Source organism: Myxocyprinus asiaticus, chromosome 34 (genome assembly GCF_019703515.2).
Source record: "Myxocyprinus asiaticus isolate MX2 ecotype Aquarium Trade chromosome 34, UBuf_Myxa_2, whole genome shotgun sequence".
NCBI classification, from domain to species: Eukaryota; Metazoa; Chordata; class Actinopteri; order Cypriniformes; family Catostomidae; genus Myxocyprinus; species Myxocyprinus asiaticus.
Window position 1 is genome coordinate 26,501,630 of NC_059377.1, and position 22,843 is coordinate 26,524,472.

Below are 22,843 nucleotides of genomic sequence, written 5' to 3' on the forward strand. Positions count from 1 at the left end.
TTAACTTGTATTGAACCTGCAATATTCCTTTAAATTGTATGATCTGTTCGTTACCCACATGAAAAATGTCCATTATGTTGAGTGTGCTTTGATTTTGCTGTCATAAATGAAAATTGGTGTACAGATGTAACAACGTTAAAGAGGATGTGCTGTCCTAATTTGGAAGTGCTCTTTATTAATTGTAAGCCTTTCTACTCGCCGCGGGAGTTTTCCTAGTTTATTCCGGCGAGTGTGTATATCGCACCAAACACGTGTTTGAACACAGCGCTGCAACAGCTGGCTGATCAAATCACAGACATGGAACAACAATACCTGGACTAAGTTATTATTATTCTTGGGGATTTTAACAAAGCAAATCTCACACGTGAACTGCCCAAATACAAACAGCATATTACATGCCCCTCCAGAGACAGAAATATACTGGATCATTGTTACACAACAATAAAGTTTGCATATCGCTCTGTCCCTAGAGCAGCTTTGGGACTCTCTGATCACTGTCTGGTTCATCTTCCAACCTACAAGCAGCAATTAAAATCAACCAAGCCAGTAGTAAGTACTGTAAAGAGATGGACCAATGAAGCAGAGCGGGAACTACATGCCTGCTTCGATTGCATTGATTGGAGTGTTTTTGAGGCTGCAGCCACAGACCTGGACGAGCTCACAGATACTGTTACATCATATATCAGTTTCTGTGAGGATATGTGCATTCCTACTAGGACTTATTTAAAGTTCAACAATGACAAACCGTGGTTTATAGCAGAGCTCAGGCAGCTTCATCAGGCCAAAGAGGATGCTTACAGGGGTGGGGATAAAGTCTTGTACAATCAAGCCAGGAACGCATTGAACAAGGAAATCAGAGTGGCAAAAAGAAGATACTCTGAGAAGCTGAAAAACAAGTTAACTCACAAATTACAGGACTCCTACCCCCAACCCTGTAGGGAACCAACAACTGGCTGATGACCTGAATGTGTTCTACTGCAGATTTGAAAGGCCCAATCTCACACCCCACACCCACTCTGACCTTCACTTCACACAAACACCTCCTCCAACCCCCCTCCTCCCCCCTCCTGCTACTCAACCTGCACTTAAGATCTGTGAAGATGATGTGAGCCGCGTCTTTCGGAAACAAAGGACGAGGAAAGCTTCAGGCCCAGATTTCGTCTCACCAGCGTGTCTTCGATCCTGTGCTAACCAGCTGGCCCCCATCTTCACACAGATCTTCAATAGATCACTGGAGCAGTGTGAAGTCCCATGCTGCTTCAAACGCTCAATCATTATTCCTGTCCCAAAGAAACCAAAAATCACAGAACTTAATGACTACAGAAGTGTCGCCCTGACGTCTGTGGTCATGAAATCATTTGAGAGACTGGTGTTGGCCCACCTGAAGAACATCACTGGACCCTTTCTAGATCCTCTTCAATTTGCTTATCGAGCAAACAGGTCTGTGAATGATGCAGTCAACATAGGATTGCATCATATCCTGCAACATCTGGACAGACCAGGGGCATATGCAAGGATCCTTTTTGTGGACTTCAGTTCAGCTTTCAACACCATCATCCCAGCTATACTCCAGAATAAATTACACCAACTCTCTGTTCCCATGTCTCTCTGTCAGTGGATTACCAGCTTTCTGACGGACAGGCAGCAGCTTGTGAGACAGGGGAAGCTCACTTCTAGCACCTGTACAATCAGCACTGGTGCCCCCCAGGGATGTGTGCTCTCCCCACTACTCTTCTCCCTCTACACCAACGACTGCATCACCAAGGACCCCTCTGTCAAGCTCCTGAAGTTTGCAGATCACACCACTGTCAACGGCCTCATCCGAGATGACAATGAGTCTGTATACAGAAGTGAGGTTGAACAGCTGGCTGTCTGGTGCAGTCAAAACAACCTTGAGCTGAACACGCTCAAAATGGTGGAGATGATTGTGGACTTTAGGAGGAGCACCCCAACACTGACCCCCCTCACCATTCTAAACAGCACTGTGGCAGTAGTGGAATCATTCAGGTTCCTGGGCACTACCATCTCACAGGACCTGAAGTGGGAGACACACATTGACTCCACTGTGAAAAAGGCCCAGCAGAGGTTGTACTTCCTTCGCCAACTGAGGAAATTCAACCTGCCACAGGCGCTGCAGATACAGTTCTACTCAGCAGTCATTGAGTCTGTCCTCTGCACTTCAATAACTGTCTGGTTTGGTTCAGCTATGAAATCAGACATCAGAAGACTACAAAGGACAGTTCGGACTGCTGAGAGGATTATTGGTTGCCCCTTGCCCCCCCTTCAAGAACTATACACTTCCAGATTGAGGAAAAAGGCTGGGAAAATCACTCTGGACCCCACTCACCCTGCCCACTACCTTTTTGAACGTATGTGTATAATTATTTTTTATTTTTTATTATTATCTCTGTCTTGCAGCTGTTTTTGTATTGTTGTACACTGGAAGCTCCTGTCACCAAGACAAATTCCTTGCATGTGTAAGCATACTTGGCAATAAAGCTGATTCTGATTCTGATAAACTACATATTGTAAATTGCTATTTTAAACATGCATAACTGAGCTTTTGTCAGTAAATAACACAAGTTTCTTAGAGTAAAATAATTAGTGTCAACTCAGTCAAGAAAGTTTACAAAATGCAGTATCATAAGTTTAAATGAGCTTTAATAGAAAGGCACATATACAGCCAGAGTGTAATGTGAGAATTAAAAGCTTTTAAATGCAGAAACAGTTTTAAACTAAACTCCTCTAATCAGAAGTGAATCTCTGCTTGATCAGCCCAACTGTGTTTGTTGTTCTGTCGTTCATAATTCAAGTGTCTAAACTGTTAAGTCACAGCCCAGTTTATCTGAAATGAGATCCAATTACCCCTGTTGGCTCTTGTGTACCCCCAGCTCTGTGTGATTGTGTTTGTATGTGTGCATTTTTAATGAAGGTATAAAAGAAGATTGTGTGTGTGTGTGTGTGTGTGTATGTATGTATGGGGGGTGGATAATGGGAAGGATCTGTAACAGTGGCTCACAATCAGATCTTTCCAGTATCACTGTGGAGAGTGTGAAGTCTATGTTACCTCATTAATGAATGCAGGTTAAATGAAAGCAATAAATATAAATATTGATGACTTAGCTTATGGCATTATGACATCAGAATTTGAGAAATGTACTTTTGTGTTCACAAACTGCTGGGGGGTTAAAAAGGACACATGATATAAGAGGGGGGAAAAAAACAAAACAAAAACAAAAATCACAGGAGGAAAAAAGGTTCACATTTTTTTTTGTTTTTTTTTTTAAATAAATGTGTTAATAAGGTCAAACTTAAGTTACATTACAGGGCTACAATGCTACTCAACTAAAAGTGAGAAAAACTAAAATCATGCAAAATCGCATTCAGGTTATGTGGTTGGCAGCCATTTTATTCAGCCTAACTGCCTTACTGCACTTCAATGAAAATGGCTACCTTCACATACAAAAATACACTTAAAGCAGTTGCTTGCAGCCTCTGTGCTGCAGTGTCTGTGTGGGTAAGGTTTCGATCGGGACAGAACACTGCGTGGATACACACATTGCCTGAATGATAGGCTGTATTACACCTCTGACAAACCTGTCCCTATCTCTGTTACAGAAGTACACTCACTCATTCAGGCACACAGCAGGCTCGTTCCTGATATTACTCATCATTGGTCTTGACTGTCAAACAGGCTCAAGGAAACACACAAATACATTCACCGACTCTTTTGTGTTGGCCATGCAGACCTGTTTTGCTCTGCCAATGAGAGATCAGCAGGGAATTGGGAGAGATTGTGGATTAAAAAGGCATTTTTTTGGCCATAGAGGGTCTGAAAGCTGACCAGCAACAACACACACTCACACACAAACAAACAATCTACTGCAGAACTGATGGGCCGTATTTCTTCATCCGTCTCCTTTCTTGCTCCTGTAGAGGTATCTGTGGTTCCGTGGTGCTTGTCTCGCCTCCATCTCCTCTTCTTTGTTCATGCTATGCCCTCCCTCCCTTGTCTGATCCATTTCTTCCGTCCCATCATCTCAAGCCTCTATTTCTGGATCTGAAAGATGAAGAGGCGGAGGTTGATGTTTTTGGCAGCCAGCAGCTTGTTGCACTCCACGCTGTCGCTGATGGGCAGCAGAGCGTACTCGGTTTCATTCGCATCGTTGGAGAAGACGTGGTGCTGGATGACAGGTTTGATTTTCACATCATCGTACGGGCCCTTCAGCAGCAGGAAGGAGCACTCCAGTGCAGAGTTCACTTTGCTCTTCAGGATGAGCTGGAAGGAGAGTGTTCGTTTGCAAGACAGGTTGGGATTGCGTTCGGAGTCGTTGACCCGCGCCTTCAGCACCCATGTTTGGTTGAGCACTGTGAAGCGTGGTGTCTCGTAATACAGTCGCGTGATAAAGTCATCGGTGCGGTATGGCCGGAACTGCACTTCTGAAATGAGATATTGAGTATAAAAACATTAAATGTTGTTGAGAGTATGTAGCACTTTCAGAAAGTACTGTCACTTTTTCCATACTTTTTATGGTAGAGACTTTATTTTCCCATTGATGAGATACAATAACCTGGTACAGCTCTCTTAATCCGTTAAGCACCATTTGGTCTGGCTAAACATGCTTAACGTGTGTTCTTGTGGTGGAAACAAACCTCAGTTCTCAAAATGGTGATATACACACTGGCGGCCAAAAGTTTGGAATAATGTACAGATTTTGCTCTTTTGGAAGGAAATTGGTATTTTAATTCACCAAAGTGGCATTCAGCTGATCACAAAGTATAGTCAGGACATTACTGATGTAAAAGACAGCACCATCACTATTTGAAAAAAGTCATTTTTGATCAAATCTAGACAGGCCCCATTTCCAGCAGCCATCACTTCAACACCTTATCCTTGAGTAATCATGCTAAATTGCTAATTTGGTACTAGAAAATCACTTGCCATTATATCAAACACAGCTGAAAGATATTTGGTTCATTAAATGAAGCTTAACATTGTGTTTGAGTTGCCACTCTATGCAACAGACTGGCATGTCTTAAGGTCAATATTAGGTCAAAAATGGCAAAAAAGAAACAGCTTTCTCTAGAAACTTGTCAGTCAATCATTGTTTTGAGGAATGAAGGCTATACAATGGTTGAAATTGCCAAAAAAACTGAAGATTTCATACAAAGGTGTACACTACAGTCTTCAAAGACTAAGGTCAACTGGCTCTAACAAGGACGAAAAGAGATGTGGAAGGCCAGATGTACAACTAAACAAGAGAATAAGTACATCAGAGTCTCTAGTTTGAGAAATAGACACCTCACATGTCCTCAGCTGACAGCTTCATTGAATTCTACCCGCTCAACACCAGTTTCATGTACAACAGTAAAGAGAAGACTCAGGGGTGCAGGCCTTCTGGAAAGAATTGCAAAGAAAAAGCCACTTTTTAAACAGAAAAACTAAAAGAAAAGGTTAGAGTGGGCAAAGAAAATGACATTGGACAACAGATAACTGGAAAAGTGTGTTATGGATCTTAACCCCATTGAGCTTTTTTGGAATCAGCTAGACTGTAAGTTGCGTGAGAAGTTACAAGACAGCCACATCTATGGCAAGTGCTACAGGAAGTGTGGGGTGAAATGTCACCTGAGTATCTGGACAAACTGACAGCTAGAATGCCAAGAATCTGCAAAGCTGTCATTGCTGCATGTTGAGGATTTTTTGATGAGAACTCTTTGAAGCAGTTTAAGAAGTTCTGAAAAAAAAAAAAAAAAAAAAAAAAAAAAAGAATTGTAATAGTAAATTTTCATGTTATTAATGTCCTGACTATACATTATGATCAGTTGAATGCCACTTTGGTGAATAAAAGTACCAATTTCTTTCCATAAGAGCAAAATCTGTACATTGTTCCAAACTTTTGGCCGCCAGTGTATACTGACTTTAACTTACTTGCTGTAGGGGTGGGAGGAAAATTCAATTCATTGATGCATTGCAATTCTTTCTCAAACGATTCTAAATCGATTCTGAGTTAATTTTAAATCACTGCAGTGCAGTGGCACGCACCAGTGACAGGGTGACATGCTAGAAACAAATATGTGCGTTAGACACACATATACTAAAGGCAAGCGTACAAACACGACTGTTTGCAGACAAGGTGTATCAACCACACGACCATTCGTGCCTGAATGAAACTACGATCCTGAAATTCATTCACAAACCCACGCACATAGCAACAGGAGAGTTTATTCGTGATAACATATCAACAAACAACATAAAAGCACTGATTTGCAGAGACCTGATAAACAAGCTTCAGAAAATAATGAGACGTGGGTGATGTTTTATTTTTTTTATTTTATTTTATTTTTTTATCTCCTGCTTCCCAATGCCTTTCTCTCCTCTTGCGCTCTCTCCATTTCACTGACTTTTGCTTATTGCTGGTCTCTCGCTCGTCGGGACAGTGCGCACACATGACGACTTGGGTTTGAAATCCATCGTAGCATTTGCAACGGGGTCGTGCGATCTGAGACTTGTAGTTGAAGAGTAAACTGATGGGACAGCGCATTTGAGATGCTTGATAAACTTCAGAAGCAACAAATCTACTATTTAAACCGCTTTACTGAAAAATTGTGATACTCTACTAAACTAAAGAACCGTTTATTTCTCCTTTGTTAACAGCTCACTCATACTGAATGTAAAGGGCCAGTTTTTGTATTGTGACTTGTTATGAGTTTTTAAAACAGCTGTTAAATGAAAAGCTAACTGAAAAATAAAATTGGAGGACAAGATCCATTGTGATGCATCATGATGCATTGAGAATCGTTTTGTAATCCGATCATTACCCTTTGAATCGTAATCGAATCATGAGGCCAGTGAAGATTCACACCTCTATTGCTCAGCAACATTTCCTTCAAAATGTTGCTCCATCATGACAGTAGTTGACTTGAAAGAGAAAACTCACTGTAGAAGCAGACAGTTCACACAAATGTCCGCTATAGCAACCCTTGCGGCAACGTTGAGACTGCAACGAGTACTTGAATTGTGTTTTGAATTGCGGTCTGACATATTATGGAGCACAACAACGCACAAAATCGAGTAGTAGCTAGAAGTGTCTGCATTCACATACTTACATACAATATGTTTCAGCATTTAGGTGCCGTTCAAAATGAAAACATTCTTGCGTTACAAAAAATAGATGCAGCACAATGAATAGAACAGAATGACAATATCACGTCATCAAACATCAAGGTCAAAAGCGTCTATCAACCTCATGTTCACATAGACAAACAACTGAAACAGACAAAAACATGTTTAGTGAAATGGACAAAAACGTGTTTGGTGGGGGGGCCTGGGTAGCTCAGCGAGTAAAGACGCTGACTACCACCCCTGGAGTCGCAAATTCGAATCCAGGGTGTGCTGAGTGACTCCAGCCAGGTCTCCCAAGCAACCAAATTGGCCCGGTTGCTAGGGATGGTAGAGTCACATGGGGTAACCTCCTCGTGGTTGCTATAATGTGGTTCGCTCTTGGTGGGGCGCATGGTGAGTTGTGCGTGGATGCCATGGAGAACAGCGTGAAGCCTCCACAGGAGCTATGTCTCTGCGGTAGTGCGCTCAACAAGCCATGTGATAAGATGCGCGGATTGACGGTCTCAGGCGCGGAGGCAACTGAGATTCATCCTTACCACCTGGATTGAGGCGAGTCACTATGCCACCACGAGGACTTAGAGTGCATTGGGAATTGGGCATTCCAAATTGGGGAGAGCAAAAAAAAAAAAAAAAAAAAACATTTGCCGCAGAAACGGCCCCATTGTTATTCCAAACTTTTTCCATTTGACAAGTATAGGGGCCACTGTGCACCTGGATACCTTTAGTGTATTGGTGCTTTTTTGTACCCTTTTATAAATGCATTTACTCACAAGATCCTACCTAAAAGCTCTACAAAGCATTATTTGGGCTCATGGCTTGGTTTTTGCTCTACCATGCACTTCCATAGACTTTTATTTTCTAAATCATGTGTGATCGAGTAATTTTCTTGTAGGCGTACAACATCACCAGGTTCTAGAGTCATAACAAAGATGAGCACAAGAAATTAAATAAGTTGAGCTCCATTTATAGAGTCAAAGTAAAGGGTCTAAATACTTAAACAAGATTTCAGTTTTTTTTTTTTTTTTTTTTTTTTTTTTTTTAAGTGTGTATACCTGTAAAACCAATCTTCTCAAAGCACAGCAGGCTAAATATGCTGTTGTAGAGCTGTAGCTCTCTGCGATGGCTATGGTCCATCTCGTCCAGTATACCCATCAACTCCATGCCAGTCTTAGAGGGGTGGGAGCACTCTGCCTCATGAGCACTAAGCTCATGGAAAGGCCCCTGCCATGGGCAGCCAATCCGCTTGTACTTACAATGTGTCACTCTATTTCCAGAACAAATCAGAAATAATGAAAGAAAATGACCAACCAAATTCATCACTAGCAGATATAGTACCAAATATGTAAATATTTTGCACAGTATTTCAGTGTGCAAGCTTATGTGAATAAGAGTAAGCAAAATTTGAAGCTGGCAAGTAAATGTGTGTGATGTGTATTAGTCCTAGCTCAGCATCTATACTTGTGTGTCCATTAAAATGGGACTATGAGTTTGCATGTGTTTTGTGCACAATCTTTGTTTAGCACTTTCATTCAGGTGTCAGTTTTTTTTTTCCCAGTACCTGTCCTGGCACTCCTCTGTTTGATGGCGGTCTAGGTTGGAGCGAGGGAACTGTTTGAGGCAGTAGCTGCACTCAGAGGGCAGTTCGCTAACGGCTTTCTCCACCGCCAGGTTCCTGCAACACAGACTCTTACTGATCTCACAGCGGCAGTTAGGACACGTAGCCTGCTCCTCTTTTAGACGAGCGTCAGCAAGCAGGTGGATAAAACAGCCAGCGCACATCAGGTGCCCATTTGTACACTGTGAAATGAGAGCAAATGATTTCAGTCCATAGCACAGAGGGCAGAGCTGAAACTTTTTCTTCTGATAAGCACAATGTAATGTTTTCTTCTCAAAGAGTGCTGTTTGAGTAAATGTACTGTTCTTGTTACAGGATTTAGGATGGAATTTCCCCTGTTTTACTTGAGTGATCCTGCCTAGTACTTTCCTGAAAGATTTAGGGGATATGCGAGTAAGTAACCTTAATTTCAATGTCTGTAGTAAAAGGCAGTAAGTTCTATTTTTAGAAGTCTGTATAAAAGCCTGCAATTTCATGCTCTGTAAACAGTTCTGGGTTGTAACAGATTACATGTAATCTGGATTATGTAAACAGATTACAAAAATCAAGTACTTTTAATTGGATTAAATTACATTTAAAAATTCTCAATCAGACTATTTACTTTTTATGTTAATTAGGCAATGACATAAACAATTGTTTAAAATTTATTGATCACAGTAATTCTTCTCATTTTTAAATCTTTTTCTTTTTTTACTCTAAATCAGCCTACCTATGATACACATTCAAAAACTCTTTGAGTGTTTTCAGAAGAGAGGGAGAGGGGGAGGATTGTATAATTACACACAGACATGATACTCATCATCAGCCAGGTCTAAATCAGCATTTGACCACTGGATATACAGAGATAATTTCACTTTTAAGGTGACTCGGGACAAAAACATTACTGTGCAATGTAAACTCTGCCTTCCAAAGGTTAATATTCTGTCAACTGCAAAGGATTCAACGTCAAATTTTCCACTGCATGAAACTTGACATGAACACTCGTTGTTCCTTATGTGATTCGGTGGAACTCTGCTGTTTTAAAATACTCTGTTTTTCAAAAGAAATTATCTTATACCTTAGCTTTGGAATAGGTGATGGACTATCAGTAAGCAATAATGGTTAAATGTAAGTGTTTCAGTGTTTTAAGATTAAAGCTTTGACCTAAACACAATTGCTTTTGATTTTATGATCATTCATTTCCACTAATTTCATGTTGATTTTATGTTCATTAATGTTCGTAATGTTGCAATTGTTTTATGCACTTAAAATGATCTTGTTGTCTCAATGTAATGTTTAATGGACTTTTAGACACTGGCTACATTTACATGTACACCAATACTCTGAATATTGCAATAATCAGGGTATAAGGAATAATTAGATTAAGATGTTTACATGATTTGGGTAAATCTCTTCAATCCCGTTTACAAGCAACTTGCCAATAACATGATTATTCGATGAAAATTTTGATGTTTTGTTTATTTTATTTTTTTATTTTTATTTTTTTATCCCCTTTTCTCCCAAATTCCCACTACTTAGCAGGTCCTCGTGGTGGCGCGGTTACTCACCTCAATCTGGGTGGCGGAGGACAAGCCTCAGTTGCCTCCGCTTCTGAGACCGTCAATCCGCGCATTTTATCACGTGGCTCGTTGTGGATGACATCGTGGAGACTCCGCATGTGGAGGTTCATGCTACTCTCTGTGATCCACTAATCGTGAGCACGAGGAAGTTACCCCATGTGAATCTACCCTCCCTAGCAGCCGGGCCAATTTGGCTGCTTAAGAGACTTGGCTGAAGTCACTCTGCACACCCTGGATTCGAATTCACCACTCCAGGGGTGGTAGTCAGTGTCAATACTCGCTGAGCAACCCAGGCCCCCAAAATGTGTTGTTTTAATGCTTTATTATAAATTAATAATTATTACAAAAAACATCTTGTTGCTAATATGTATCTTCAAGTACTTGGCATAAGGAAAATTTGTCAGTTTGTGAGTCTTTTTGAACGATTTATTAAGAGTCATTTTTGACTACACCGGATACACTGTCTGTTTTTCATTCACTAAAAAGAATCTGTTCATTAGAGTCATTTGTTTGTCGAACTACACTGATTGCCCTGTCTGTTTTGATTCACTGAAAATAATCATTCATAAGAGTCATTTGTTTGTGAATCGGAATACACGCTGGATGTTGTGTTCTGCCCCCATGGACAAACTCATTTAAAAGACGTGTTTCCTGGCCATTATTTTGCGGTATGTGGTCTTTTTATCTCACCAACATTCAATTCAGACTGCAACTCTAGAATATATATATTTTATAATTTTTTTGCCGTGGGGCTGTAGATTCTGCAACGGGGGAGCACCACTGCTGGAAAACAATGCAAGAAACTGCCATTTCATGTGAAGCCGAGAAGTGCAGCTTCTATCGTTTCGTGATGTTTTCGAAACCTGTGCTCGAGTTGACATCATCCATCTGCAGCACTGGCCCAGGCGCACTTTGGTCAGAGTGGAAGTAATGCGATTAAAGCATTTACATGCTTGTATAAAGCGATTAAAATAGGAGTACTCCACATATCTTACTGCGATTATCACTACTCTGATTTTTAGCATAATCGCAATATTCTGTTTACATTAGCAACAGTTTAATCGCAGTATTGCCTTAATTGCATTGTAATCGTATTATGAGGCTGCATGTAAACGTAGACAAAGTCATAAGGAACTGTTTTTGTGAGGCTCTTTTTGTTAGCAATAAAGAATGGAATATATTTTTCTTCTTTGTATTTTTTTGTTAAAATGGTACAAGATTATCCTACTCAAATGCAAGTAACATCAAATAAAAGAGTTTGGTTGGAAGTAATCCAAAAGTAATCGGATTATATTACCTCAAAAATATAATCTGCAAGATTACTTTACTGATTGCAACTTTTGTAATGTAATTTTTAAACAGTACCTGATTACAATTCAGAAGTAATCTACCAGCACTGTCTGTAAGTGAGATAAAAGCACATTACAAATGTAAGAATGAGTACACCTTATGCACCTAAACAAAGAAATTTAGCTGTCACAAATAAATGTTATAAGCCAGTTATAACATGCTTATAAATGACTTACTACATAAAACTATTAATGTATGTTTAAATGATGAACAAAGCTAATTCATTATTCATTAATTGTGATGAAAAAATAAGTTCCTGATGTTAAAAATATGTTGAATGGTACTGATTTAAAGATTAGTTTAACTAATCTTTTGAATAATTCTGTTACTGGTTTACTAATTCACCAAACTGATCTCGATCATAGGAGATAAGATCCTCTGTTGAATCTGTGTGTGATTAATTCAGTTAGGAAATTATTTACACTCACCGAGCACTTTATTAGGAACACTATGTTCCTAATAAAGCGCCAGATGTGGTTTTCTGCTGGTGTAGCTCAACCGCCTCAAGGTTCGAAGTGTTGTACATTTTGAGATGCTATTCTGCTCACTACAATTGAACAGAGTGGTTATCTGAGTTACCATAGCATTCTGTCAGCTCGAACCAGTCTGGCCACTCTCCGGTGACCTCTCTCATCAACAAGGCGTTTCCATCAGCAGAACTGCTGCTCACTGAATGTTTTTGGCACCATTCTGAGGCCCTGTTTCCACCTGGTATTAAGATGTGGTCAGCCCTAAATAAAGGTCTAAACGGGGTCTAAATCGGTTTGTGATCGGATCACAGAAACCACATATGAATGTGGTCAAAAACGCATGTGTCCACATCCATTTGAGGTGTAAACACTAATCCTTCCTGTACGCATCCCGGCCGCAGCGAAGCACCACCCCTCACCTGTCAATCAACCACTGCGCTAAAACAAGAGCTTAAACTTTGCAGTTTACCATTGGCTTTAAAAGGAAATAACCGTCCGATCTGAAAAAAAGTGGATACATACACAATCACGAGAGCTTCACGGATCTTCTTTAGTGTCTCTGATATCAACACAGATGACAAGCACGACACCTGAAGCTCCTTTAATGCAGGTAATCCACTAAAATAATGATAATTCTGCTTGTCATGTTGCATTTGTGCTTAGATTAAATTTCAACTGCATCTAGGAGAAACAGTGCACATTTATTTATTTATTTATTTTCGCACTTTCTTTGTCTTTTCAGACTTTGTCTTGCTTTAATATCATGTAGTAACACACTGACATACTGATTGATGTGTCATCATGAAACAGAGACCCTCCCCTCCAAATCCGAACACAAGTGGTCACAGGAGATGCATTTAAAAGACCAGGTGTAAACAGCCATGTATCTCACCTGACCACATGTGTTCGGGTCACCCGAGACCCATCGTAATACCAGATGAACCTGAGTAAACTCTAGAGACTTTTGTGCGTGAACATTCCAGGAGATCAGCAGTTACATAAATACTCAAACCAGCCCGTCTGGCACCAACAACCAAATTTTTCCCCATTCTGATGGTTGATCTGAACATTAACTGAAGTGCCTGACCCGTATCTGCCTGATTTTATACATTCCACTGCTGCCACACGATTGGCTGATTTAAATAATAATAATAAAATCACATGAATAAGTAGGTGTACAGGTGTTCCCAATAAAGTGCTCAGTGAGTGTAGTTCTTCCTGACTTGTTTGTTTTGCTTCAGTACTTGTAAATGTTAGTTGTATTTGATGGGATTCAAACCCCCATTCGGTGATAAACAGATTACATTGTATGTGGTGTGACATTCTGCCTGAATCTCATGCTACTTTCATTGGTCAGTGTGAGAGGATGTCAGTGTTCACTAGAAAAGTAACCACGGATGTCTTTTTTTTCCATTGGTTCTATCATGCTCTGTGTCATTAGCATATGTCATATTTCTTCTCTGGATTTCAACAATCTAGCAATCGTCACATAGAGAATCCCTGGAACAAAGTTGTGGATTTAGGTGTATGAGGCAAAAGACTGCTGACAGCAAATAATATAAAATCATTTAGGGCCTTATAAAGTTATAAAGGAACACTTAAATGAGGTGAGGCAGACCTAAACATCAAAAGTTGTGATCAAACATGAGAAAGTGTCAAAAGGAAGTTCTTTTACAGCTGGTTTACAGGCTGTGCCTTCAGCGGGATTAAACAGGGTACATACACTGCCTGGCCAAATCGCCCTTTGGATTTAAAAAAAAATTAGATACTTAAGAGCTTATGACTGAGGGGGCCTGGGTAGCTCAGTGAGTAAAGACGTTGACTACCACCCCTGGAGTGGCGAGTTCGAATCCAGGGTGTGCTGAGTGACTCCAGCCAGGTCTCCTAAGCAACCAAATTGGCCCGGTTGCTAGGGAGGGTAGAGTCACATGGGGTAACCTCCTCGTGGCCGCGATTAGTGGTTCTCGCTCTCAATGGGGCGCGTGGTAAGTTACGCGTGGATCGCGGAGAGTAGCATGAACCTCCACATGCTGGGGAGTCTCCACGGTGTCATGCACAACAAGCCACGTGATAAGCGCGGATTGACTCTCTCAGAAACGGAGGCAACTGAGACTTGTCCTCCACCACCCGGATTGAGGTGAGTAACCGCACCACCACGAGGACCTACTAAGTAGTGGGAATTGGGCATTCCAAATTGGGAGAAAAGGGGATATATATATATATATATATATATATATATATATATATATATATATAAATAAAGAGCTTATGATTGGATCATTATTGCAGTGATTAATATGTTTCAGCTAGCATCAATTCTTTTAACCCTAACTGATGCAGTGTGTAGCTTCTCATTTTTTAAACAACCATGTCGGAAGACGTATCCTGTGGTCGTGGAAAAGATGTTACTGTGTTTCAGAAGAGGCAAATTATTGGCCTGCATCAAGCAAAGAAAACAACTACGGAGATTGCTGAAATCACTGTAATTGGATTAAGAACTGTCAAACGCATTATTAAAAACTAGAAGTATAGTGGTGAACCGTCAGCTTAGAGGAAGAAATGTGAATATTGAATGATCGTGATCAGAGATCACTAAAACGCTTGAATTCACATCGCAAAAAAAATCTACAGTAGATCTCACGGCTATGTTTAATAGTGAAAGAGCATTTTCACACACACAATGTGACGAGGACTAAACAGCTATGTGGCCACAAGAAATTCACTTGTTAGTGAGGCTAATTAGAAAAAAAAAACTTCAATTTTCTAGGGAGCGTAAAGATTGGACTGTGGAGCAACGGAAAAAGGTCACGAGCTCTGATGAGTCCAGATTTACTCTATTCCAAAGTGATGGGTGTGTCAGGTTAAGAAGGGAAGTGCATGAAGTGATGCACCCGTCATGCATAGTGCCCACTGTACAAGTGTTATGATATGGGGTTGCTTCAATTGGTCAGGTCTAGGTTCAGGAACGTTATGCAGCAATAAAATGAAGTCAGCTGACTACCTGAATGTACTGAATGACCAGGTTATCCCATCAATGGATTTTTTCTTCCCTGATGGCACGGGCATATTCCAGGATGACAATGCCCAGATTCATCGAGCTCAAATTGTGAAAGAGTGGTTCAAGGAGCATGAGGAACCATTTTCACACATGAACTGGCCACCACAGAGTCCTGACCTTAATCCAATTGAAAGTTTTTGGGATGTGCTGGAGAAAACTTTACGGAGTGGTTTGACTCACCCTCATCATTACAAGTATCTCGGCCAAAAATGAATGCAACTCTGGGGGAATGAATGTTGCGATGATGCATAAGGTTATCGAAAAATGCCAAAATGAATGCGCACTGTAATCATAGCTGAAGGCAGTCCAACAAAATATTAGAGTATGCCACTTTTTTTTTTTCTTTTTGGCCAGGCAGTGTATTTGGGGGAGGGGTGACTACAAGAGATCAGCAGTGATTGGGTTAAACCGAACATGTGACCACCCTGATTGTCATGTTTGCCTTTGAAGGCAAAAAACAGCTGCTTAGGTCAGTATCATATTAAGCTTCTGTGTATAACCACTTAAACCTTAAATAATACTAGTAAACAAGGTCAAAAAGAATATTTAAAAAAAAAAGCTACAGGAGGATGCTGTGGGTTTTGGCGAATGTGTAAAAGGGTGCGTCACAGTTCTCCAGTTGTCGCATTTTATCAGACATTCAAATAGGTCAAAAGTAAATAATCACAATGACAGATATCCTAAACACTTGAGCAATTATACTGAACGCCCCTCATATCTATTATTACAGGCTGTACCTACATACCTGGGCCAAATCTGATGCATTGCAAGGGGATCACAGCCGTGCATGTTTTGATCTCTGCATACCTAAAAAGTGTGAACTCCATTATGACATTGTGCTTGTTTACCTGGTACACAGAGGCTTTAGGCAGGTCCAGACACACCGTGCAGCACAACACAGAGTACAGCCGCTCCTCGAGCTTCCCCGCTTCACCTTCCAGATGTCTCACGCGTTTCTTGGGCGGCGCGTCCGGGTCGGCCTCGGTACCTGAACCGTCTCTCCTCACGACAGACTCCTCTTGAATCCCTGCCAGTCCTGCGCTTCCCGGACCTGCATCCAAGGCGCCCCCCACCGAACCGACACCCAGACCCGCAGACGAGGAGCCCGGGGCGGCTGCGACGCCTAATTCCATCCTCTCTTCCATCGAAGACATCCAAGGCCGATCCAAATGTGTCAGAGGGGGATTCTTGGGCTGTTCGAGCACAGGATTCGCTGATTGTCAGTGAGACTTCCAGTTTTTTCCAAGCTATTTTGGCCTGTAAGGATGGGGGATCTGAGGAACCAACAATGCATTCAGTTGTAAACACTCAAATCAAATAGATTATTTTCGGGTAATATTATTCTAGATTAGGGGATCAGTTTGACCTGATATTTTTTTGGGATATATCACAGGTTAGCTTTCGCTCACAGCTTATAAAGAGACAGAAAAAAGGCTTTCCTAAGCCTCAACAAAACAACAGGCTGTTGCTTAGAGCCGTTATTCGCCGTGACAGCACGCGCACGGCGACTCTTCTGTACCCGGCCGGGATCGCATCCGGTCCACCTCCCGAACAAAACCGAACCACTACGACACGATCCGGATTCGCCCGAAAACCAGAAAGTTATCCGTTTGATGCAGTCTCATCGATAGTCCGTCCCTTAATCTACACTGCCATCTTTGTTTTTTCCTGTCCCTGTCTCCTCCTCTCCTCCTGTCCGCTTGTCCCTTCCTGATTCTGCCTATCCGAAATCTGTTTACTCCGAAAAAGCTGAAGAACAGGCGAATACTGTCATCCGTTGTAGGGCGGTCCGTGAATACTTTGCCAGTATCAGTAATGGCCGCCCAGCCCGTCTCTTTCCGCCTGCCTGATTGGCTGCAACAAATGTTGTGCTTCATTAGATGACTGGGGATATTTAAAGAGCTATTCGGTGCGCATGCGCATCGGCCTCCTGCGGGTCATGGCAGAAGCTGTTATATTAGAAAGGTGACCAAAAATGTAGGTGATCTGCATAGCGTGATGCTAGGATTTGTTAAATAGATTTGTTTTATATTTTATTGTGTTATTACGCCGTATTATTGTTATGGCAATCACATCATAAAAAAGAGAGAAAGGTAGGCAGCACTCACACCCTAGGCAAAAACCCCTTACTCCCCTGATATGCGACAAAATGGCAACGTCATCTTGAGACGTCATTCATCATATAACTTTTATTTTTATTTATTTATTTATTTATTTATTCACTTCGTCCAGGAGACCAAGGACTATAGCACCTGTTTGGAGAACATTGTTAATAAAAAAGCAAGGAAGACTTGCAGTATTTTTCATAAATATAGAATATTTGATAATTGAAGGACTTCCTTGTACACTGTCTTTTTTGTGTATAAACTTGTATATTTTTGGATACTGTTGTATACTTTGTTTTTGGCAATAAAAATGAATAAATAATGATAATAAAAAACTTAATTTTTTTGACAGGCTATTGAATGGAATAAAGCTGTTCAGCTTGTAGTCCAGTAACCCAGAAGAGCATTCGCCATGGGTTCCCTCTGGATTTTCCAATGGGTTTTTAGAATGTTTTTTTTTTTTTTTTTTTTTTCTGATTAACATTTTTTATTGATTCATACAGTTAACAAAGAAAAGCAAAACATATATTCACAAAATCAGTATCTCCCCCACTATTACCCCTCCCAATCCCCAACCCCACCGTGACCCTCAACAAACATCCCTGTGGTCACACAGGAGTAAACACACTCACACACACACACAATATATATATATATATTTATATATATGTAAATCACACATATTTAAAACTATACTTATCTCTCCACTGCCCCTCACGAGAGCCTTCCAGGAATGCCAAATAGCTGCCCCATTTCCCATCAAATGAATCCAAGTTCCCCAGCCAAGTTCACACTTCCTCGAAATCCGCCACCCTCCCCGTCTCCGTGCACCACTCTTGAAATGAGGGCACTCAAGCCGACTTCCATCCCCTTAAAAAATCTGTTTGCCGATCATAACACTGGTTAGGACCCAATTTTTTATGTGTTTATTCCCTATATTGATGACCGCCCCATCGCCTAAAATACAGAGTCTGGGGCAAAGTGAAATTTGAGTGCCCAATACGTCACACATAAAACTCTGAACCTTCAACCAAAATTCTTGGATCTTAACACACCACCAAAAAACATGGGTTGTGTCTCCATCTTCTGATTGGCATTGCCAGCAGGTGGGTGTGTCTTTTTTGTTATTAACAATTTTTATTGATTCCATTCACAAAATAAATAAACATAACAGAAAATACGGAATCAAATTATAAACATTAAGCCCCTCCCCCTGAAAATTCTTGGATCTTAACACACTACCAAAAAACATGGGTTGTGTCCCTATCTTCTGATTGGCATCGCCAGCAGGTGGGTGTGTCTTTAAGACCAAGCCTATACAATCTAGAGGGGGTCCAATAGAATCGAAGTAAAATCTTAAATGGCATAAGGTGCACCCTTGCATCTCTAGATGTAGACTTGACATTTTTTAGAATCCTAGCCCACACTCCCTCCTCCAATACCAAGTTTAAATCTCATGACCTTTTCCAAAAGCAGTAATCACCACTCCCAGAGTATCTGCCGCTTTAGGGGGGTGTATGCTGTTCCCAAAAATAGTACAAAGCAAGTGGCGCAGCTGTAAATACCTGAAGAACTGAGATCTGGGAATCCCAAAATGTTGAACCAAATTTTCAAAGGATCTCAACACTCCACTCTCATATAGGTCATCTCCCTCACAGTCCACTCTGTCCAGCAGAAGGGGACATATTAATACATAATTTTGGGTTCAGCCATATGCTTGAGGCAACATTTAAATAAATGTCCGAATTAAACACTCTGGACACTTTTGTCCATACCGAGTGCAAATGCGAGATAACAGGGTGTAATCTAACTTCTCAGATTAGTTTGATAGAAAGGCTTTGCAATGGCAAAATAGGGGCAAGAACTTCCTGTTCAATACAAAACCAGGGAGGGACTCTCTCTGGTGGAAGCGACCAATGAGCCAAATGTCTGAGACCGAATGCATAATATTAAAACAAAATCTTGGGTAGGCCTACCCACCTTTGTCAGTTGGCCTATGCCACCTATTGAAATGTAGTCTGGGACTTTTACCATTCCAAATGAAGGACTTCGCTATGCTATCAAATTGCTTGAAATAAGAGAGGGGGACATCTATAGGGAGAGACTGTAGCAGGTAGCTGTTTTTTGTAATACAAAAGGGTCAAAATGAACTATAGCTAAATCACAAAAATTTTCTGGGAATTAAATACCCATATACTTAATGCCCTGTTTGGGCCACTGGAAGGCGCCCGGCTGAAAAGCCGTTACCGGGCAGTATGTGTCAGAGCTTCGGATTTAGACCAATAAACTCTGTATCCCGAGAACTTAGAAAAGGAATTAATAATTCTGTGGAGGCAAGGTATAGACCTAGTAGGGTTGGAGACGAATAATAAAATATAATCTGCTTAAAGCAAAAGCTTATGCGCCACACCTCCCGCCACCACCCTTGGAAAATTATCCTCCTTTCTTATCACGGCTGTTAATGGTTCCAGAGCAAGACAGAATAATTATGGGGAAAGAGGGCAACCCTGCCGGGTGCCCCTATCCAGAGTAAAATAATCTGAAATTAATCCATTCGTTTGTGCCGCCGCTACCGGGTGTCTATAAAGTAACTTAATCCAACCAATAAAAGTATTCCCGAACCTGTACATTTCCAAAATCTTAAGAAGATAATCCCATTTTACCATATCGAACGCCTTTTCGGCATCAAGTGAGATGGCAGTGACCGGAGTCTGATCAGTCGCCACTGACCACATGATATTGATGAAACGCCTAATGTTATCAGAAGAGCTATGGCCCCAAATAAGCCCCACCTGATCTATATATATAAGAGATGTCATAACTTTACTTAATCAGTTAGCCAACATTTTTGACAATATTTTAATGTCTAGCTGGATCAGGGAAATTGGACAGTAACTCTTACACACTTGGATCTTTGTTCTTTTTAAGAATCAGACTCATCTGGGCTTGTGTCATGGTTGGCGGAAGCTTCCATTCTTTAATGATTCCATATAAACTTCTAACAAAAGTGGGGCCAATTCTGTAGCATAAGATCTAAAAAATTCAGCAGAAAAGCCATCCGGCCCCGGAGCCTTGCCTGTAGGTAAGGCCTTAATTACCTCGCCAAGCTCCTCCAAGTTTATATCAGAATCAAGAGAATTTTTTTTGCACAGCCATCAGTTTAGGAAATTCTAATGGTTCCACAAAGTTTCTAATATCCTCATCAGTAGCCGAAGATGTGGAACTATAGAGATCAAGATAGAATTCTTTAAAAGCATTATTAATATCAATGGCTAAGGTAAATATTTCAACACCAGCAGATTTCTCTGAGGGAATGGTAGAAAAAGACTCTCCTTGTTTTATATATCTAGCCTTTTCCTGCCTTGTCCCCTGAAGTATGACTGTCTTGCCCTGAATAGCCAAAACTCCACCTTCCGCGACAAAATAGTATTATATCTTTATTTCAATCGGGTCAGTTCTCTGAGGCAATCAGATGACATTCGGCGCTTCAGCTCTGCCTCGGCGCTTTTAATATTCCCTTCCAACTCCACGAGTTTTCGTGCTTTGGATTTTTGGAGGCATACTGTATGATCCGACCACTAAGAACCACCTTAAATGCCTCCCAAGCCATGCCCACATAGGATACTGGGGACCAGTTGGTCTCCATATAAACATTGATTTCAGCCTTTAACATTTGTTGGAATTCAGGAATTTGCAAAAGGGATACATTAAAGCGCCAACTACATGATTTCCTTTTCTCCATATGTGGCAACACCTCTAATCTCACCAGGGCGTGATCTGAGACTAAAATGTTTCCAATTGAGCAATCAACAACAGATGAAATGAGGGACTTAGATATAAAAAATAAAAAAAATTCTATAATAAATCTTATGAACTGATGAAAAAATATATATATATTTTTTTATTAAAAATATTTTAAAATATTTATAGTCCCTACCAGATGGGTACAAAAGTCTCCAAGTATTTGTAAGCCCAAGATTTTCACACATCCTGTGAAGCATCAATGTTGCTCTAGGGGGCTTGCACACTTTTGCTTCACTATGATCAAGGACTGAGTCCATCAAAAGATTAAAGTCTCCTCCCAATATTATATCATGAGGGGTCCCAGCGGCTTGCAACATCCCTTTAAAAAAGTCCTGATCATCAACATTAGGTGCGTAAATATTAGCCAAAATAAGACTTTACCCCTCAATTTCTGCTAAAACAATAATGACTCTTCCTAATTTATCTTTAATCTGTTTGAGACATTTGAATTGTAGATGCTTACTTATCAGTGTAATGACTACCCTGCTCTTACTTGAGCCAGCTCTAAAGAAAACATGTCCACCCCATATCTTCCCAAATTTTTCAGCTTTCTGCAGGGAAAGATGCGTTTCTTGAAGAAACACTATATCATATTTTTTACGCTTAAGAAGAGAAATAACCTTCCTTCTTTTTATGGGGTGCCCCAACCCATTCACATTCCACATGGAGAGAGACAACCCACTCATATTAACACTGACATTTTGACATATGAGAAAAAATAGATTGTGTGTCAAAAACTAAATTATAGAGACCACATTCCAACATTAGTGCAACAATCAAACCCTGAACTTCCCCCAGAACCAAACAAACAGAAAAAAGAAAAACATGCACATTAACCTCGCACACGACAGTGCCAACTGGCGTCCATCCCTCTAAACTCAAACAGTCCATGTACTCGTACAAGAGCCCCCACAACAACTTTGCCGTCAGATTGCTCAAGTCCGGTGTTTCTATACACATTTTGTGAGACAGAATTACACAACAAAAGGTAATCTATAAAACTAACTCCAGCCAATATGCGAAATAAACACAAAGAATATGTAGATTCATCCACATAACTGTCCCAAAGGTGTGTTACTCCACAAAACAAACTCCAGCCGCTAGGCAGAACCAGCACAAAAAGAAAAAAAAAAGGCGCTCAGTTTCCTCGGACAGTCAAACGAATGTTCAGTGAGCCGGCCCATTTGGCTGCTACATGAGTGCAAAAATGACCTAATCACTCCAATGTCTTGCAAGAAATACTCCACAAAACAAACTCCAGCCAATAGGAGGCATAAGCTCAAAGAACGTGCAGATTCATCAACAAAACTGTCTCGAAGGAGTGTTAATCCACAAAACAAATTTCAGCACAAAAGAAACAATAAAGGCGCTCAGTTTCCTCGAACAGTCAAGTGAATGTTCAGTGAGTTGGTCCACTCGGCTACAACGTGAGTACGACAAAATAACTTACTCCATTGACTTGATGAAGGACATCGCTTGCTGTGGGCATGTGAATGTTTTACAGCCATCCTTAGCATCTATTCTCAATTTGGCTGGAAACATCAGTGCAAAAGTGACCTTCTGTTGATGTAAGTTAATGTTTATCACTTATTTTGTACATCTTCCTGGGTGCCAACATGTTTGTGTGATGTCATGGACCTGCATCTCAGTGAAGTCGGAGTTTAACATTTTCGCAAGATTTCCTTATTCTGGGTCACGTGATGCCATGCGAGGAGCGGATGTGTAAACGGCGAGCTCTGCGCACTTTGCTACTTTTTAA

At 40.8% G+C, this 22,843-nt stretch overlaps 1 protein-coding gene across 2 annotated transcripts; it reads right to left on the reverse strand.

Annotated features, from left to right (window-relative positions):
* Window positions 1–2,644: 2,644 nt before the first annotated feature.
* On the reverse strand, window positions 2,645–16,990 carry LOC127425431 (zinc finger TRAF-type-containing protein 1-like). Of its 2 annotated transcripts, none has more exons than XM_051671447.1 (5): window positions 16,542–16,982; window positions 16,024–16,449; window positions 8,682–8,920; window positions 8,176–8,387; window positions 2,645–4,440 (listed from the first exon to the last, which is right to left on the reverse strand). In XM_051671447.1, the coding sequence occupies exons 2-5, from the start codon at window positions 16,327–16,329 to the stop codon at window positions 4,049–4,051; spliced, it is 1,149 nt and encodes a 382-aa protein (XP_051527407.1). In that variant the 5' UTR covers window positions 16,330–16,449; window positions 16,542–16,982; the 3' UTR covers window positions 2,645–4,048. The 2 variants fall into 2 exon arrangements, with proteins under 2 accessions (XP_051527407.1, XP_051527408.1); XM_051671448.1 differs by lacking the exon at window positions 2,645–4,440 and adding exons at window positions 4,448–5,398; window positions 5,627–5,735 and having other exon boundaries at window positions 16,024–16,990.
* Window positions 16,991–22,843: the final 5,853 nt, after the last annotated feature.

Coding starts and splice junctions, on each gene's coding strand:
- LOC127425431 (XM_051671447.1), bottom strand. CDS start 16,329: ATGTCTTCGATGGAAGAGAGGATGGAATTAGGCGTCGCAGCCGCCCCG. Junction 8,921..16,023: donor CTAAAGCCTCTGTGTACCAG/GTAAACAAGCAC, acceptor CTCATTTCACAG/TGTACAAATGGGCACCTGAT. Junction 8,388..8,681: donor ACAGAGGAGTGCCAGGACAG/GTACTGGGAAAA, acceptor TTCTGGAAATAG/AGTGACACATTGTAAGTACA.